Below are 20,391 nucleotides of genomic sequence, written 5' to 3'. Positions count from 1 at the left end.
AGCTAACATATGTTGGCAATAAAAAAATACCTTGCTAGCCTGAATTTTATAGTATTACAAATATTAAAAACTGCTAAACATGGTAGGCATCATTTATCTTTGAAACTACTGAATAAAGTTTTAAGAAATTCTCAGATAATGAACAAGATAAATACAAAAAGCAAAAGAACCAAATTAATGTCTACTGCAGTTATATCAGAATAAGCACATTAGTTTCATTCCCTATGCAATTTTCAGCTCATATAACCATACCAACAACCTCTGAATTTTATAAACAGAGCATGATCTGTAGGGAGGGAAGACAGTAGTCTTAATCCTTCATTAAAGATAAACTAGGCAAGTTTCATAACTGAGAGTTAGGGCATAGTTTTCCACCTGTCTCAGCTGGTCTAGTAAAAGAAACTGCTTTTATCTACATACATGGCTTCACTTGTACCCTTAGAACATCCCACCTCTCATAGCAACACCAGTAGTTCATGGTTTCCAATAAGATATGTCACTTGTCTTTGCTCCTTCTCCTAATTAGCTAATCCTTGCAGTGAGCCCTGAAGCCACAAGTTTTCCATGGTTCAAGCAGGTTACTGGGACTGCTTGTTTTCAACTCAAAGCTGTCTTTCTATGACAGTTTATGCAATTTGAGGGGTTGTATACTTCTGATCTTCAAGTAAACTTCTTACTAAGGGTGTTATTCAAAATAACTCACTCTCATCATCAGGGTGTTTTGGGAAATTCCAAGTTCTGCCTGGAACAAAAGAACCAGCCATTTCCTCTGTATTCCCTCCTTGTACCAGACTGTCCCGTGCTGCCACTGAAACACTCCCTCTCCAAGATCAAGATAAGAAGGATCTACAGGTACTTTGCATTACTTTAGTCACTCAGATTGGGTGACTCCTTGGGGATTTTTCGGGGGAATAGTCATCTTTCTTTTTTTGCACAGGTGTCACTAGGTATAGCCCAGCACCAATGAAAAGCAAACGTCTCCCCTTGCAAAACAGCAGATGCTGACACAGGAATATTCACTACTAAGCAACATCAGTGAGGTTTCCAGCCCATATAGAGAGCTGGAGTGGAAAAGCTTAGCAGAGAAAACAGTTTTACTTGTGCTAACAGCACTGACGGACACCTACGGCAGCTCACAACCCTCCACGAGTCACGGACCAGTATAAACCATTCAACAGGCTCAAGCGCCACCTCCTGGAAAATTCCTTTCAGTTCCATTCTACTTTTGGACCATTTGGTAACAAGGCAAAACCCAAGGCAAACGAAAAAGCTGCTCATCACTTTTCTTCTGGCTCATTTGAGACCTTTCATTGTCGATTGTGATTGAAATGCTACAACCATTGGCACATACAAACCCCAGAGGAGCTGATTTATGTCAGCTGCCAACCACATCACAGCTTGGATCCTGCTGAGTGGTTACATTTGCAAACAGAATTTCAGTGCTTTGGGAAAGAGGTCTTAGCACTGGGTTTTTTTCAGAGAGGCAACTAATTAAAACTATAAGGTAGCAGACAAATATGGCAGAATGGATGAGGTTCCAAAAATAAGAGGAAGAGCTTAGTTTAAACGTACTCAAAAACTTTAACAATTTTCTCAGCCTACAAAATTGGGATTGGAGCCTAAAAATGTTTCTCACCAGGTGTAGTGCTTGTTAGGAACATAGTCTAATTGCAGTCAATGGAGTTTCTTACCAGCATGATGAAGCAAATCTGTAATAGGCTAGGTAAAATTTGCTGAACAGGAAGGAGGACAGGATCTTGTTTTGGATTGAGGGATTTCAGATCATAAAACATAATAGAATCTGCCTTACCACTAAACCCAGAAGTAGAGAGTACATCTAAACCAGATTTTTAGAAAGGATTTGGTCTGAAAAAAGCATAAAAGTTCCCATAAGAATGTGTGTCTCCATTCAAAACACCTTGCCACACTGATGAAGATCAGACATCACGCCACAGCCTCTCAGTTTTCACAGCATGTGATATTTGCAGTGGAATGAAAACCCCAGTACCAAGGCACAGAAATGAACCCATTGCTCAGATGTAAAGGAGGTGTTTCAGCTACACTAGGTGTATGGAAGGAAAATGGTAATGGCTGCTTACATCAAAGAAAGTTCCTGCATGTTCCAGGATGAGCTGGTTGGAGTCAGGCTTGTTTTTGCAGTAGGTGACATACATCTGAAATTTATCTGCCTGTGAAAACAAACATCAAGGGAAAAGCAAGATCAGCTATTTCTCTGTTCCTACAGTCTTTTATTAAGGCTTACCAGGATAAATAAGGGTGACAACACCCTCCCACACACCCACTCCCCATCAAGGAACACAAGAATTGTAAATTAAGAACAGAAGATTTTTAAGTTCATACCTTACCTGAGCAGTTCTGAGGGTTATGAGAGGCTTTCTTTAACAAGTATCACAGAGAGAAAGCCTAAAACTTTAATCCAGATATAAAGTAATTTCTAAGAGCTCTAATGATGTATCCAAAAGTCTGCAGGTCTCAAAACCATGAAGTGTTGACTCTATCACCTACTTGAAGATAAAGCCAGCGTAGAAACTATGGGCAAGAGACTCACCTGGCTTAAACTAGCTTGAGCCAACATTATTTACTTGAAAATTGTGACACCTGGCCTAGACTTGCCTTTCCTACCTTGGCTCATACTTAAGTGGCTCAAATTTTATGTTGTGCTAGGTGTGTTTTGCATTTCATTTCCTAATTTATTTACTTTTAAGAGGAAATAAAAAGCAATTGTGCACTCCCACCTCATATTGCTGTACTCTGGTCTCAAGAAGAGGCAGGTAAATAAAAGAGGAGGGTGGCTTCCTTTTATTACTATTGCATTTTTTTATTCCAGGTATCTAAACAACAGGGCCATGCAATTGGGCAAGCAGCTTTGTATCTATGTCTGTAACCATACACACAGCTCTAGATATTCACTATTGCTGAGATGATGCTGTAGTGTCTTAAAAGTACCATGAAGATTTTGCACAGAATGATGCACATTTTGCACATAAATGCATCCATTTTTCCTAAATATGTAACCTCTTCTTTGTAAACAATATTCCTGAATCCATTTCATCAATACTTGTGACATGTTTTTAAATTAAAAGCCCATTTGAAATCATCCAAACATGCTCAGTTTTTTGATAAGTGAAATTATTCCATCATTACTCTTACAACACTAATTCCTAGCTTTGAAATATGAATAAAACCATCAAAGTAAACACGAAGATGGCTGGCTTGACTGGTAAATATTTTGAAAAGAGAATAGCTTTCATACAGATAAATCACTGTAGCCAATTCTCAGAGCTTCCTACGCCCACAGAGATTCTTAGCATCAAGATTTCAAAGTCCTATTGGAAATCATCCTGGCATTGGGTAATGGAATGAGAGAGCACAGTGGCTCAGAAATTTGACATTAATTTCTGGAGAAAAACATTGATAAAATATGTTATTCATGCCTTTTTAAAGTTCTCTTGACATGACTAAAATTCTTTAGGGAAGGTATATTAAGATTTTTAATGTCTGTCCTCCTAGGGCCTTTCACAGGGAAATGAATGTAACCCCTAAACACAGCTTTGGTTTGATCAATTCCTGTTAAACAGAAACCAGCAAAGGCAGAAGCTGTGCTGGTCAGTGCAGGACAAGGAGAGAGGCTCTGAAAGCCTTCACACTATTCAGGAGAAGAGTTATGGGAGGAACCTTTCATCCAGAGACAGAAGGACAAAGCAGTTGTAGTTCTAGACTAACTCCCCATCTCACATATCACGAAGGACATAACCCTTGCACCTATTCCCACTTTGTTTCCATCTGTGCTGCAGGAGTCAATGTGAATAAATAATGAGAAGAAGCAGCCTCATTACCCAGGTGACGAAGCAGTGGCCCACGTCCTCAGGCAGTTGTTCATATTTCTCTAGCTCTTTTAAAAAAATGCTGAAAGAGGAAGACACCAATTAGTTACACTCAAATACCCAGGAGATGCAGAATGACCAATGAGTTAATCAGTACTAATGATCAATACTTGTATCTTGATTACGAGGCTAATCAAGTATCCTGCCAGTGCAAAAAGTGTCTCTTGCCAAGGTGTGCTTTGGTTTTGAGTACAGTATGCCTGACTCCTCTAGAAAGGAAAAGATGGCAATCCCTACTAGAGACTCAGGGTGTCCAGGACTGCAAAGCGATGATCAAGAACATGAATCTTCAAAGAGTTGTTGTGTAGTGATTCAGAGGAAGAACAAAAAGAGAAGCCCAAGGCTGCCAGCTGTCCATCACTGAACTCAGCACACTGGACAAAGGACAACAATTCGAAAAAACTCAGCATTTCATAGGTAAGTAGTAAACTCCCAAAATACAAATTTTTTAATCAACTTTCTCCCAAGAACTTGTACCACAAGTGACATCTCTGTTTGCAGACAGAGCCCTGTCCAATGCCTGGGTGGAAAGAGAAATGTGGAACAGAGGTTCCAGAAGAAGCAGCAACTGAATATGCTGTTTCCCCAGCTGACAAAATCATCAGGATTGGAAGAGACTTTCAAGATCATCCAGTCTGACCATTGACCCAGCAGCACCATAATCACCCCTAAGCCATATCCCCCAAGTGCCACATCCAGACACCTCTTGAACACTTCCAGACACCTCTTGAACACTTCCAGAGATGGTGACTCCACCACCTCCCTTGGCAACTTATTTCAATGCCTGACCACTCATTCAGTGATTTTTTTTTTCTAATGCCTCACCTGAACTTCCCCTGGCACAACTTAAGGCCATTTTCCCTCATCCTTTCACTTGACAAACAGCAGAAGAGATCGACCCCCACCTTCCTACAACCTCCTGTCAGGTAGTTGTAGAGAGCAATGAGGTTCCCTCCCAAGTCTCCTCTCCTCCAGACTAAACAACCCCAGTTTCTTCAGCTGCTCCTCCTAAGACATGTTTTCTGGACCCTTCACTAGCTTTGTTGCCCTTCTTTGGACACGGATTCTGAATCAGTCTGGAAGATGCTTTAACATCACCAGCCAAAGGAGAAGGCTGTGGAGGACACTGGTGGAGGTGACAGAGAGGAAATATATTTTAGCATTGCTACAAGTTTTAGAGGAAAAAGGATTATGCAGAAGCAGCAGGCTGGAGGAGGAGGGGTCAGAGAAAGGAGAAATGACAGCAGCAAGGAGCTGTAGGGCATGACTGAGGGTTGAAGGGATGGCAGCTGGGAACAGGGGAAAGTCAAAAGGGAGAGCAATCTGATGGCATCAGTCAGGGTCATCAAAACAAAAATATAGCACCACAGAGTCAGGGCAAGTGGGCTGGCAATTGGGTGATCCTAACATAGTTTTAAATGGGAGGAGACTATTTGCCTCTATGACAGGGCAATTTTTTTGGGCTGGAAGTCAATTTTAATGCAATATGTAGTTTGAATCTGCTCTCCTGATATGCTTTGAAGCTACTTGCACAGAAGCATGCGTATGGCAGGCTCTGCTGGACCATATTTATGTGTATGTGATAGTACATTTGTCTGGCTGAAGCACTTAAGATCTCCCAGAACTTGACCAGGGAAGGATTTTCTGATTTGTTTTCAAAACCATTTACAGCTTGACGTGTAACGTGAAGACAGATTTGGAATTCAGATTGAACTTGTGGGATTCAGTGCCCCTAAATGTTAAGTTTATAATTGCAGTTGCATTCACATTATAGCATGGAAACAATGTCCTCTAAGCTGATGTGGTATGCAGTCTTATCTTATTAAAATGGAGTACTGTTAGTTACAGATTAAATACAGAAAGTCTCCAAGAAGTAGCAGGAAAGCTACTTATTAACCCAGCTCATGCCATCAATTCCATTTTTTGCCCTTCATGTTTTCCAGGATCATACTGTTGACAGGCTAGAGTCCAGACTAGATCTAGTGCTGTGAGATGGAAAGCATGTATAGGATGGCAAAGCATTGGTATCCTATGACTTTAATACTGTTAATCAGCTGAAGGCGAACTTGCAAATAATTTTTGTAAAACAAACAAAACAAGAAATCAAACATTATTTTACAAATCTGGATGAATTACTTTACACTCCTGTGTGCATTGTACTGTAGGTGTTCTCTGCAGACATCACAGAAATACACAAGTGCCTATACGCGCCTTTGGTTTCCTTAGTCGTTAAACATTAACAGAACTGTTAGGAAAACCTACTTGTTATGAAAGTCATATATCTCCTGAATATTGCCAAAGATGATGTGTTCTTTATTGAGGATCCCAGCTGGTATTTCTTCCACTCCACTTGTCATTTCCCAAAGGTAAGTCTGGAAGGCACCAGAAATTCTTAGAATAAATGCAGTGAAAAAAATAGATCTCCCTGGTTTATTGCCAAGGGCACAGTCTGACAAGGGTACTATGTACTTAGAGATTAAACAAACAAGCTAAGAAAACCCAAATTTTCCAGTGTTACAGAAAGGTCTCCAGAGAAATTCAAAGTGCTGACAGTTAGAAGTTTTTTGAGGAAAAAGCAGAAACAAGTCAACAACACCAGTCTTTGCTGTCCACCTGATGGTGTTCAAATACTGCAGGTAGAAACAGCTGAAAGATAAGCCAGATTTGTCACTTCAGGATCCTTAGACACATAAAAATCTCTTTCTAACTGCAGGAATAAGAAAGCTGAAAGATTTCAGTGAAATCTGACAGATTTCACTGAAATACATTCTTTTTGATGCCTTGAATATCACTGATCCTTTCAGGAACACCCCACTGTACAGCTAGGCCAGGTATTTGAGTGTGCAAATCTGGATCTTTCTCTAGCATAAGAGTATTCAAAGGAATAGAACAGAATTCTTACAAAAATGCTCCATGAATCCATTAAAAAAAACCCAAACAACAACAAGCTTGGCCAATCAAGGCACGCTCAGGTGTCTGTGGAGGTGCAGACACAGCCAAGAGTAGAGAGAACAGGGCATGGTCCTACCAGTGGGAGACAAGTTACCATTGCTGTCCACACAGCTCCCACTCCCAGCAGGACATGGCTCTGCAGCAAATCACCAATGGTGGTACCTTCACACAGAGCCCTGCCAAGATCAGCCTGTGCAGTAAAGTGAACATCACCACTGCAAAGGATAACATGTGCTCCCAGGGAATACTGGGGAATTCCCGGGCTGTAACTTACCTCTAAACATTCATGTAAATCCCTGACATAAGCTTTTTCTGTCTGAAGCAGCTCAGCCATAATGAATCTGAAAAAAATAAAGTATTTTAGGTGTTTGGGGCATTATAAGCATTTGTACAGTGAACAGAAAAACATCCTCCTGTTGTCTTAGTAAATACAGGAATTTCCACCCTAGACCTTCAGCTGCCTTACTTTGCACCTTTCAGCTCCATGACTGAAAAACCACTTCATATCCCAGTCTCTTGCAGGGCTTTTATTTTCTAAATATCTTTTCTGCATAAAATCTTATTAAGTTGTATTTCTGCAGCCCCAAGTTGGGATTTACTGTCTACGTGCCCATCCTTTATAACCAACTGATTCTCAAAATTTTTTTTTCCCCAGGAGTAAGGACTTGAGATTCAACAAAAACACTTGCACCTTTGTGACAGTCAGTGGTAAGCCACCCTAAAACTTGACGTTCAGTGGCAATACAGATGGATTTTGGGAGACACCACTACTTTGAAGGCTCTTCAACAGCTTGGTATATGACCAGAAAAAATCCAAATGCTGGAAAACCCATCAATGGCATCTGTAGTGCCTGAGGCTGGGCACCTCAAAGTTGAAGTGCCCAATGTTTTGAAAATATGCCACAGGCAGACCAAGAGTAATGACATTTCCTAAAGCAGAAATGGTTTCTTATCAAAGTTATGCACCATAGTGACAATTTCAGAGGGCTGAGAAGGACTATACATACAAATACTTTCCAAATACTCTTACACAAAAATCAAGACAAAATACTGTGAAAATACATTGGTTTTAGATTTAAGTACAACAAGCACTCTTCAAGTATTTCCTCTAGTATGAACTATTTCCAGGCCTCTCAGTTCTATACTGCCTGAAACTGAAACCCTGTTAACTCCTCTAGTTGTCACTGAAGTTAAAATAATACTTAGACATCTAAAGATATTTTTATTTTTTCCTGTTTGTTTTACTTTTCACATAAAGCCAGAAAGATATTAGGGTTAATCCAAGTGCTTGACTCACTGCTTTCCCTTTCCAAAAGTAACTACTGATTAAACCCAAAAGAAATTCAGTGTGTATCTTCTGAAATTCTCTATCCTACAAGTAACAACTTCTACCCTACATCTGCAGAGTTATCTCAATAGCTCTGCAACTGGAAGGAATTATAGGACTGTTTGTCAGTTCTGGTCATGCAAATATTGTAGAATCACTCTTCATCAGATAATGTGCCAGGGCAGGCTGTGAGCATTTGGGACATACTCTTTCTTTCTGGCTGACTTCCTCTTTTCTTCATTGACTTCATGATTTGCATCTCTCAGCTTTACCTCCCGGTCTGAAAGACTTGCTGGAATAATATCTAGTTCTAGGTCTTTGTTATCCTAGGGAAAAAAAAGTACAGATTTTAAATTCATTGCAATCCTACTGTTGAGCAAAGTGCAGCATGTTCATGAGATCAAATGGGTAAGAAGGGACAAAAGTAAGATCATCTCAAAAAGAAGGAAACTCCGAGAGAAGTAGAACTACTGTGAGAAGAAGGTGAGAGAGACATCTTAAAAATGTCAACTATGATATTCACTGTAGTCTTCACTGTTACTCCTATCTAGGAATAGGTAGTGATGAAAAATGTCTATATTTTACCTTACTCTTTCATATCTAAATTAGTTGCCTCGTGTGGGACTTCCTATAAATAGCCTGATAAAGTAGAGAACCTTGCAGAGACAATCCCAACTTTCAGTGGTCATTTACCTTTCCAGGCTGTGGTTAGTAACTCTGTGTAAGCCACAGACCCTGCAAGGAACAGTACATTTAAAGCATCTGAGGGTGTGAGGGAATTTATTCCTCTTCCTGATACTTCATTTTGAAGATTCATTTTCTGAAAGGTTTTTAAGCATTTCTGCTTCTGACATTCCCCCTTAATACTATGGGCAGGGAACAGCAAGAGGTTCTATATTTTGTTTCTCTTGTGTGCTCTGTGTCACCTAAAATAGCTCAGAGGTGAGGTTGAGGATCAAATTTTTATGTTAGTTAAAGGATGAGAGAATGGAAACTTACAGGCAAAATTTGAGTTTAACTCAAAATAATGGTGCGGGATCAGGATTTATGGTTTATACTAAAATTAACATAGACTTTTACTCCCCTCCTTCCCAAGAGCTGTTATGGTCTCCTGGAAAATAGTGCAAACATTTGTTTAGAAAGTCTTTCTGATCTCCATCTGCCTCCTCTTCATATCATTAATCTGCCACGGCAAGTTTTCTCTTCAGGAGCAGTTCTGAGCTTGGCTGGGTAGGCTGGCTGAGCTTTAAGTGTTTCTAATGGGTACACAAAAACCTGCACCATTCATACCATAGCCTTCACCTTCCCCTATGACTTTCAGCTTTGGTATAATACCCCAGCAGGACATGGTCTTACTGTACCTCTGTATTGATTCCAAGGGCTTTTTCCAGGGAGTAGCGGTATTTCCCCATCCTGAGAGAGAAGTCCCGGTAGCGTTTGTCAACGGTGGTGACCCACTTCCTAATTTCAGTGGCGTGTATATGTCCTTTTTCTACAAAGCTGTCGGCCAACTGGATGAGGAGCTTCACTTTCTCCTTTGTTTGCTGCCCAAAAGAAGGTCCTTGATTATGTTGAATTATTTCCTTTGCTTTTAATTTACACAGCAATCAAAAGCAGCTCGCAATTTTTTTTATACATCATTAAAGCTTGTCTGTGCTTCATCTTATACAGAATCAGACACTTAAAACTTTGCCCAGTAAAACTTAAAGACATTTTTATAAGGACACTTATGAAGCTGCAGAAAATAGAAAAAGTCAAGATTTTGAAACCATGCACACACAGACACAAGGAAGACATGCTGGAAGTTAGACATGCCTCCTTCCCATAACTAAAAGCTTATTTTTTTGTGAGCCTTGGAGCAGAAGACAGGATTAAAAAATCATGCCTCATAAAATACACCAAATTACTCTGAGTCTGTACCTGGGTCATTCTGCAGACCTGTGTAGGCAGGTCATTAATACACTTATTAGCCCAGGAAGTGATTTTGAGTCAGTACTACTCTGTTTCAAAATCAAACAGAATTTAAATCCAAATTCATGGTCTTCTATAAAGGCCTCCATCAGTATTTTAGTTCCAGTTAGAACATTACCAACTAAAAGATGCCTGAACTCCAAAAGATACATTGAGCCCCCAAACCTTCCAGAGGTCTTTTCTATTCCACTTATGCTCTGTTACGATGGTTTTCCATGTTGAGGAAATTTGTGCAAAACTGGCACAAGGAACCTAGTTATAAACTTTAGCTCCAATTCCAAGTCTGTCCCAGGAAGTGAGGTACTGGCAAATTTCTTTTCAGGTAGGGAGGACTTTCCACCATGCCTAAAGTAAGATATGCTGTCAGGTACTTGTCATCAGTGATTTGGCCACAAATGCATATCACACCAAAACTATCTAGCAGATTTCAAACCCAAAACTAAATTCAAGAAATTTCACCACCATAATAAATTAACAGCTGAATCAGAGGTCATCCTAACAAACTGAGTATCTAAGCAAGGGTAGGTATGGAGATGTAAAAATCTGATTTCCTGTGATATTTAAAGTGTGTTTCATTCCCAAAGGCTACTGGTGTTTTTGCATTCCAAATAATTGGTTTGGCCAGAAAGTTACAGCTTAATTTGAGTATAATGTCAGTCTGGGAATGACATGCATTTACCAGATTGCACATGGCAGTGAAAATGTCCTAGGTCAGCAGTAGGAAAGTGATTTATGACAGCCCTAAGGAGCAAGACTAGATGTGTCACTGTAAGGAGCAGCCAGTAATGGTTAATAGGAACAAGGTATAAAAATCAATCCGAGGCTAAGTCGAGAGCTGAAATAGTTTTGAAACTTCAGGATGAATGTGGATTATTCTGATAAAAATTAAATTATCGAAATTATGAACTGGAATATAATTTCAGGTGGACTAATTATGGGTGGTTAGAGTTCAGAAGTAGTTAAAAGAGTGTTGTACATGTCCTGTCTGATAAAATTAACTTTCATCCACTGCTAGTTGTCTAACACTTTCAGAAACATGCAAGCTAAGCGAAAAGAAGGAGACAAGAACACCACAAAGCCTGTGAATCAAACCCATGGAAGCATGGACAGCCTAATGAGGAATTTAAGGATTACAGAAGATCAATTGCAGGACACAGTGAAATGCAGCTACATAATACCAAAGCCATGGTCTTCCTGCAGTCTGACTTTGCAATTTACATCCTTATCAGTGACTGTTAATACCCCCGTGGATTCAATGTCTACGAATTACTTATGGTTTGAATTAATTTGCCTGAAGCAGATCCAATCACCATTCCTCTGTAAACCCCACCAGATTTCCCAGAATTGCTCCATATAAATGAATAGATTCTTGGTAATGCAGTTTTTGTTCACCCCAGAGTTTTAAAACTCATCTATTTAAAGTACTTTGTTGGGATCAGCAGATTATTTCTAATGAGATAAACAATCATCTGTGATCAACACAGCTGGAATTAGTGAAGCAAACTGTAGTCCTAATGACAGAAGAAAGAGGCCAGGAATCCAACATGACCTTGGATGTGTCCAAAACAATTATGTACTTTATACCATTCTGGAATGGTTGTCTGATGATGGAATTAGGGTATGTCTCATAAGGTTGCTCTGTATACAAATGAACTTTCTCTTCCTTATGATCAGAATAAAAATTCTTTGTAACCAGTACTGACCAAGGCGGAAAAAAACTCCATTTTATGTCTGTGTCTTATTAAAAATGAAAGATCACAGTTCTCAAAAGTTGTTTATCTTCTGGGCTGGGAATGTTAGAAGGCAAATATAAAATCAAGAGAATATTACTAGAGATTGGAGGCATAGAAACAGAACCATAAGTAAAGACTGAAGTAGATGGCATAATTCGATTAAAATCACTGTTTACCTTGGCAGGTACTCTGAATTCCCCATATTCCTTCAGGAGTTCCTGAGTTTCTTCTGCTGATTCCCCTGTGGAGTTGTGAGTAGAGAGGTAATATTCGCCTGTTTCTTGGATCCAGTCTAAGGCCTGTGAACATCAAAAACAACCAAAGGAAAAACAAAACAAATAGTCTTTGTATTTCAAGAACTAATGCTCTGGCAAAAAAACCCCAAAACCTGCCAAATAAAGGATAGCAAACCCACTGGGTCTTAATACTGTGTATACTAAAATACTTTCTAGGAGCAGGCATAAAGAAAAAAGTAATCAAAGCAGGTGGGAAAGGATACATGAAGATACTCTATGTTTTCTAGGACAAAAAGGAGTGTAGGGAATTCTACCTGAATACAGATAAATCTTCACACAGATAGTTTTCTCATTCAGTAATAGCTCCATAAAACAAGCTTGCTCTTATATTTATTTTCAAAAAAATGAACAAATACAGAAATTAATCTGAGGTAGCAAAAATACTGAGTTTTGTCGTTGAGTTTTGGTATTATCTTTAGTTGTATTTTAAAAAAATCTCTATTTGTCACATTTTCAAAAGTTACAGTGGTTAAATATGTTTAAATACAACTTGAGATTGCAACAGGAACCCCACACAGAGGCACTACATAGATACAGGACATATTTACACGCTGCCAGAAGAGAAAGGCAAAGTGGGGTTTTTACACTACCTGCTTGGCACTGCGCTCAAAGACAACATATTGTTGGCACTGATCTAATCGCCGCTTCTTCAGGGTCCAGAAGTGAAGGACCCGGTTCTCCCTCTGCAACAGCTCGCTCAGAATGGCTACAGGGCAAAGGAAAACATCTGCATGACTAGTGATTCTTTGAGTGCATACAGAAATAAGCCTTAAAAAGCTGAGTTTAATCACTCTGCCAAGTGCACACATTCCCAAGAGCAAGAGTGCCCAATACTGTACTTCTTAAAAATGAGCATTGATTCAAAGGGGCTGCTTTAAAACCAAACCAACAACAACAAACCAAACAAATCACACACTCAAAAAACCACCACAAAGAAAGTATAGTTTGCAGGATTATCTGGTAAAGGAAAAGATGCTAGGATAAAGTTTGGGATTTACTCCAGTAAATACAGCAGGTTATATGATTTCTAGTCCTTTTGTTCTCTTCTGTTACTTATTTCAGGAGTCAGGTACCAGTTGACATAGTTGACATGGGGGCTGGTGCAGTCCCTTCCACAGACTCTTCTGACAAGAGAAGCCTGTGCTTCAGACACCTTTCCTATTTCCCCCATTACCACCTGCAGCAGCCAGTTCTGTGTAAGAACTCCCACCTGGCACAGGATGGATCCCTTCTAAAGGTGTCAGGCACAGGCATCATTTAGTGATGGTATTTGGCAAAACTTAGGGTGCCTTCTCAGCATGTGCACAGACTTTGGGATGAGCAGACAGGAGAGGGGGAAGCAAACAAAACCTTCAGTGCTGTCACTGCACCAATGCACCAACCTTTCACTTGCTGCTCAGGCCCTCTGGTATGGCTTGCTACTCCGGGCATGCTGACATTGTTCCTGTGGATGTACTTCAGGAATACCTCGGCGTTCCTTCGGGCCAGTGTACAGGCCTAAGAAAAACAGCCCCCACCAAAAAGAATCAGTAAGGATGAGCAAAGAAAGCAAAAGGCACTCAAGGGAGTTCTCTGCTTATTTTGCAGGGAGAAGTTCTCTTTCATCTGGGAGGATGAGACCTTCAGCTAAGAGTCAATAAACTCACCTAATAAACTAAAAGCCTCATAAATGTATTACAACATAAGTAATTTTCAATATAATGGCTCATTTTATACATTAAGAAAATTAATGACAATAATAAAACAACTGGTTGTAAAGAACTGGTACCTCACACATTTTCAGTCTAACCAAACCTAACCCATCTCTCAAGAAAAGTACTAATTGTTTCAAAAAAGGTACAATCTAGAGGCATAATTTCTTAAGCCTGGACACCAAGTGTAGTTTCATGCCTAGTATCAGTTTTAGTGGAAGGTAAAAGCCTGGCTGACAGTTCACTTGTCAGCCTGTCAGCTGCACAGTTCTTACAAAGCAGCACCTGGAAGGCAGGAAGAAATCTCTGTCTCCGTCCTAGTGCTGCCTTGCAGAGACACAATTGCTTCAGTTGTTATTAGTTCTTCAGTTATTGGCTTGGAGGACACAATTTGAAATGCTGGATGGTTTGTATAAGCCAACACCAAAATAATGAGTAATAGCTGTCATTTATAATGCAATTTTGAGAATTCTAACTTTGAACCAGCACAACAACAAGCATTCTGCAAGTGAAATGCAAATACCACCCAAATAGTCCCAGCAACATCTCTCTGGAATATGCACTGATGATAATGCTTATTACCCCTGCTATAACAAAGTAAAACTGGCCTGGGATTTATACAGCCAGCCAGTAGCTGAACTGGAATTACACTCCAGAACCTCCTCTCAAACTTACCTGCTCTAACACTGCTCTAACCTGTCTACTTAATGAAGAGTTTTCCTGATTTATTAAAGAACTAAAACAAGACCTTGAGAAAAGCCTCCTTCTGTTCCAGATGTTTGCTGATCAGAGGGATGACATGGTCTATCTCAGCTGCTGGTCCAAGTTTATCTCGACCTCCACACCAATCTTCATCCCGTCTGTATTCTTGCTCCAAACTCTCTAATACACTGCAGACCTGAAACACACCCAGAGCACAGCAATTCAGTTATCTACAATCTAAACAGGAGGAGCATGTTCAGTAAAAGTCTGTGACCAATGACATTTCAAATCTAAATGTTTTGTGCTAATGGGCCACAGCATGGGGATACCTGGGTATAAAACAGGCCCTGGACAGAATGATCTAGCAGTTCTTCTTACCCATAGGGATCTCTACTGTTTGGGATAAAATTTATCTGCTTTAAGGCTGCTGATAAATCATTCTTCTCTTCTAATGGATAATGGGGGGGGGGGGGGGGGGGGGAGAAGTACAAAGGTTGAATCAAGGCAGAGATCAATCCAGACCCAATGGATCCTTCAGGAAACAATCCCTATTATAGAAGAATGCTTTGGATGTGTTTAAATTCTACCTAAGTCAAGGGACTTAGCACATACTTAAAGAAAAACACATGCTTAAATACTTTCCTGAAGCTGGAATTAATTCTGTTTGCCTGCATGGTAGTTGCTCCCTATACAGCTTTTGTAAAGACCGATTGAAACCAATAAATATTAAATCAGTGTCACAGCCTAGGTGGATGCAGATGTTCCACTCTACAGAGCTCACAAATGTATCTTCTACGTTGGTAGAACAGTAGGAATGAGGTAAATAAACCAACACATCCTGGAAATTATGCAGTGCTGCGGATCCTGAAAATACTCTCAGTGGCTCATGGAGGCACTGGAAAAACTGCAGAAGTTTTCCAGAACATTTGGAACTTTCCCCTTCTTTCCCAGAGGGCTCTTCCTACACAGTCCCCTGCTGAGACGACTCAAGATCCAGTGAGTTATTGCTAGGGATCCAGCTAACCATGTTCATCCTTTTTTTGCTTACAACTGCAACTTTCATATGAGCACAGTTTTAACTCAGATGGCCCCACATGATTAAGAGCACAGTGTGGAGTCCAGCATCACCCACCAATCCAGAGAACATCAAAGCCCATTTTAAAACTGATGAGTTAAGATGAAATGATCAACTGATCCTGCTGCCAGGCTTGAGCACTATGCATTATGCAAGGACATTATGCATTTGGCAATCTGAAATCATCTTGCTTGGATGCAAACCAGCATTCACTCTCAAACATCTATTGGAGAGCAAGTACCCCTTGTGTTATTTAGGCATAGAAAAGCATTTGCATTTTACTTCTTGAAAACTTTGACATTCTATTGGACTTTGGTGACTTAACGGAAGTAAATGGACTACCTAGGATCCACACCTTTCTATAAAGAATCATCCCTGCACGTATAAATATCCTCTCTCTGTTAAGATGATGAGAGAACTGAATGTAAAGTGGGCTGTCAATGAAGTCAGAGAGAAACTGGGCTATTTGAAAGCCAGGGCTTCACCGCTTACTTCAAGAACATAATATGCTTGGGGAAGACAGGCGTGAAAAAGTTCAGCTGGATGTGACAGCCTCTCCACCCTTTTAGCTGTTTTTTCTAGATACTCAGAGAATTCAGGATCCAGTAAATCATTCAATCCATTGTCATCCAGTCAGGGAGCAGACCCTTAAGGACTGTAGATCACTTGTGCAGCCCAAGAGAGGATGACAGAGTACTTGCAGCAATGAGTTCATGAGCATTTAAGGACTGAACAGTCTTTGCTCTAAACATTTGCTGAATAGACACAACTTATGAATGAACTGGTGGGCACTGCAGTGTATGTTTGTGTATGACTTGGAAACAGGAAGAGAGACTGAATTGATAAATTACTGGCTATGCATGCTTTGGCCAGCACATTTAACTGTCTAATGCTTTAATGAATCCCTCAATGGTTTTCATTTCTCACAAAGCTCCATCAGCAGTAATTCATTTTGATCTTGAATTCATCAGGGACTGTAAATCTGTTTGAAACTCTTCAGAGCAAAAGACATTCATTATAAGGAATTAATTCATCTTAATCTTAAAAATGCATTAAACAAATGACACCAAAAAGTGGCCCAAGGATCATCAACAGCCTGATGTTAAGGAAAAACAAGTTCTTTCCCTAATAACATATTTAGTTGTGTTAAAAATCTCAAGTCCGGTTCTCTAATTGAAGAACTAACTGTGTGATGATAATAATAACAGAAAATGTCATGGCAATTGCTGCTGCCCTTTGTGTAAAACCACAGGTTCCTGTAATGTCCGTGCTAACACCAACTGCCTGACTGTAGTGAATTATATCAGGCAAGGCTATTCGAGTAGCCACACTGAGGCACAAATTCTCACTGACTACAGCAGAAATGGCACCTGTTTGTGCAAGGGATGAATAATCCCACCATACCAGCAGCCAACTGGAAGGCGTTTTAAAATTCATGAACACCTGGAATGTTAACATACAATGGGTTACTGCTGTAATTATCTGTGTTGCAGGTGGATTTAAGAGAAATCCCTTTGTATCTTGGCATCTTTTTCAGCACAGTGGTGTTTAACTACTAGTGAAAACACTGGCTAGTACTGCTCACAAATTAATAAGCAGTTACTGCAAGCAGTTCTCAAGTAAAAGCAGACTTATATTCCTCAAAATTAAGTCTGATATCATGAGAACTTTACACAAAAATGGTGGAATTTCAAAAATTATTGCTGTTTGAACATGGAAAAAATCAGAAAAAAACTCTAAAGAAACAACTTCAAGAATTACATTGCTTCACTGAAAATTTTAAGATGAAAGTTATTACAAACCACTTGCTGCTCTTGTTTTGTCCTTGTTTTCTTTGCTTGCTGTTGTTTTTGTTTTGTTTTGTTTTGTTTTTCTGGGGGGTTGTGCTTTGTTTGGTTTGGTTTTTTTGTTACAATACTTGCCAAAGAAAGAATTTAGACTAGTTCAGATATAGGTTTGCTATGGCCCAGATACAACACTGCTCACCTGCTCAGAGGTTTTATAGAAGGCCACCGAGGCATTGACAAGTTTGAGCCTGTCCTCCATCTTCAGCATCAGCTGCTGCCAGTGCAGGGCCACCTTCTCAGCACACTCTCTGATAGCATCGGCATCATAGTGTCCAGCCTGGAGCAACACTTCGGCTTTCTGCTGGACCTGCAGGGCACTCTGGTGTGTCTTCTGTAAGGAAGTGGCATGAAAGAGGGACTGTGCATGAGGGGAGGAAAGAGAGGTCGTACAGATGTGCCAGATGTATGGTAGAAAGGTGAGGTGAGGCGTGAGCATGGAGATGCGAGAGAGTGAAATATTTTCAGAGAGTTACCTTCAGTTAACAGTTACTTTCTGCAAAGCATTTTAGTTTCAATTATTCACACATATTTGCAACACAATATTAGAGCTTGGAATACATAAGCACTGCTAAAATGGATTAGCTCCACTGATCAGCTACTGCTCCTTGGGTAACCCGGGGTGGGGTTCCTGGTGGGAACCCCATTTTGGCATCCCAGAGCAGGCAGCTGTTGTGCTGAGCTCTCACCCAACCTCAGTGCTGATGGCATCCCACACAATCTGCAGATCCAAAAGTGAACCCTAATGAGGAGTTGGCAAACTATGGGCCTAATCACCTTAATTTGACTGTTGCCAGGCAATTTACCTGGCAGCAGCAGCTTTACTTGTGTGTGTAATTGTCCTGTCCACAGGATACAAAACATCGATCCCAGAAGATATGGAGATGTCTTACTAAGGTGCATGAACTACATCACAAAGATACATTTCTGAAAGTCAGTTCACTCACATTAGAGACTAGACTGTGCTACCTTTAAGGTCAGAACTGGGGAGAGTCAAACCATTTTCTCCACCCTTCCCCAATTTATTCAGTGGCCACTTTACAGGTAGGACTGAATTCCTGACTGCCCTGTTCCCCAGCCTATACCAGCTTCTCTGAGAATTACCAAGTGGTGGCTACACTTCCCTCTGTGGCCTGCTGAAAGTAAAATAGCCCCAGTCCCTTCAAAGCCTCCTGAGTAACTGTGTTCAGACATAGTTTAGTTCAGTATTTGATTTTAATCTTCTGAACAGAAGCTCTAAAATCTCTCAAAGACTCCTCTGTGCTACATCCTATTTGTAACTGCCACTGACAAATTCTCATGTGATACTTTTATGATCTAGTCCTTGAACCTGGAAAGAAGCTTGAAATCATCTAGTAATACACTGATGAATACTGCAATGTAGAGAAAGCTATTAGCAAAAAAGTAAGCATTAATACTTGGCAGAAACACTTAGGAAGATGTTCAAGAACAACTGGTTAAATTTAATATCCAGCTGCTTTACTGATGTTAGAATTGTAATACTTGTTTTAAATAGACTTTAAAGGATTTCAACTGAAAATCAATTCCACATCTAGAATGCCTTTAGAGAACGGCTTGCCCTGTGTGCTTTGCTGATCTCTTCCCCATGTTGAGCTTTAAACATTTTAAATATTTAATCTAGTGTTTTCTGCCTTCGAAAACTTATTTTCCCCTTACTGTGGTGTAACTCTCTTCTCCCTCTGTGATTTGCATTTACCACCAAGTACAAGCACTTTCCCGATGGCAGCAAGCTGTGATAACTCAGCCAGTGGGTGTCTTGTTCCCCGCTGCTGTCTGGTGGTGGCTGCCAAGATGTGGTCAGCACAGCTTGGTACCAGCCAGCTCACACAGAATTGACAGAAGACTTCTTCCTTTTCCTTTAGGAGCTGCAGCAGCTACTCCTTCCTTACTGTGAGTGGAGCTGGATCCAAACAGATCATTAGCTAAGATTTAAACTCTATATTTACTAGCAACACTAGGATGTATATTGACTTATTCCAAGTTTACCAGGAGACATTCCCCCTCCTTCTTCCCCCTGCCCCCCTCACACAGTCAGGCATCTCTTTGAATTTCCAGTTTCCTAGTTTAAAGTTTGGCTTAGTTTTCAAATACATAGGGATTCTGCAGCTTGTTCTTTGCTCTGTAAGTACCTACCAATTAACATAATTTGGGAAGCACATACACTTTGTTAAACAGGAATGGGAGAAAGCAATGGAACCTCTTTCTAGCAGCTGAAGTGAGCACACCCTGTGAGTGTAGGGTTTGTTTGTAATGACAGAGATACATGAAGTACTGAGCTTAACTATAAATCTTGTAGTGCCCTACTCAGGGGAGTCCTTAGCCCTCCACTACTTTCTCATTCAAAGGAAAGCAGCTCAAATCAGGTGTTATTCCTCCTGCCAAGTCCTGGTCCTGTAAGTGAAGCAAATGGGTTGGCTCACAACCAGTTTTCAAGGGCCAGGTCAAAGATGTCTTGTTACTCCAGAGCAAGAAGGGGCAAAAGCAGTTTAGCAGGCAATTCTTAAAAATTGCCTCTCTTGCCTCTTTGTCAAAGTTATTTGAGGATGAGAGTTTGAATGAGTTTCTTTTCTGCTGTCCACAAAAGGAGAGCTGAATGAAAAAGATCTAGTGTGAGAGCATTATCCAGTAACAAAGATATTCATAAATGAATGCTGTGAAATGACCTGCAAACTGTGGATGTGGGAAGAAACTGACTTCACAAACTTTTCCCATTTCAGATCACTTTGTGAATTTTAATGTTATTTTGTTATCAAAGAAATTACCAGAAGATGTGTGAGTGTTATTTTCATGAATGGAAAGGCTGATATTTAACAGCAGAAAAATTAGCTGCAGGTTATAAATAATTATTTCACTATTAGCCTCTGGCTACATTAT

General features: G+C 40.2%; 1 protein-coding gene across 2 annotated transcripts in view; it reads right to left on the bottom strand.

Moving 5' to 3' along the window:
• The window catches only part of KALRN (kalirin RhoGEF kinase), a 504,478-nt gene that overhangs the window by 145,586 nt on the left and 338,501 nt on the right, over positions 1-20,391 (bottom strand). For both annotated transcript variants that reach the window (XM_027637175.1, XM_027637176.1), the window contains exons 18-28: positions 17,639-17,857; positions 14,624-14,773; positions 13,567-13,681; positions 12,775-12,890; positions 12,065-12,187; positions 9,546-9,728; positions 8,392-8,510; positions 7,132-7,198; positions 6,168-6,277; positions 3,858-3,927; positions 2,100-2,189 (exon numbers count right to left, since the gene is read on the bottom strand). In XM_027637175.1, the coding sequence (XP_027492976.1) occupies positions 2,100-2,189; positions 3,858-3,927; positions 6,168-6,277; positions 7,132-7,198; positions 8,392-8,510; positions 9,546-9,728; positions 12,065-12,187; positions 12,775-12,890; positions 13,567-13,681; positions 14,624-14,773; positions 17,639-17,857 (1,362 nt within the window). The remainder of the gene's footprint in view (positions 1-2,099; positions 2,190-3,857; positions 3,928-6,167; positions 6,278-7,131; positions 7,199-8,391; positions 8,511-9,545; positions 9,729-12,064; positions 12,188-12,774; positions 12,891-13,566; positions 13,682-14,623; positions 14,774-17,638; positions 17,858-20,391) is intronic.

Source organism: Corapipo altera, unplaced genomic scaffold (assembly GCF_003945725.1).
Source record: "Corapipo altera isolate COAL_440 unplaced genomic scaffold, ASM394572v1 45, whole genome shotgun sequence".
In the NCBI taxonomy this organism is placed as follows: domain Eukaryota; kingdom Metazoa; phylum Chordata; class Aves; order Passeriformes; family Pipridae; genus Corapipo; species Corapipo altera.
Note: the sequence above shows the minus strand (reverse complement) of the source record. Positions and strands in the feature narration are given on the sequence as shown.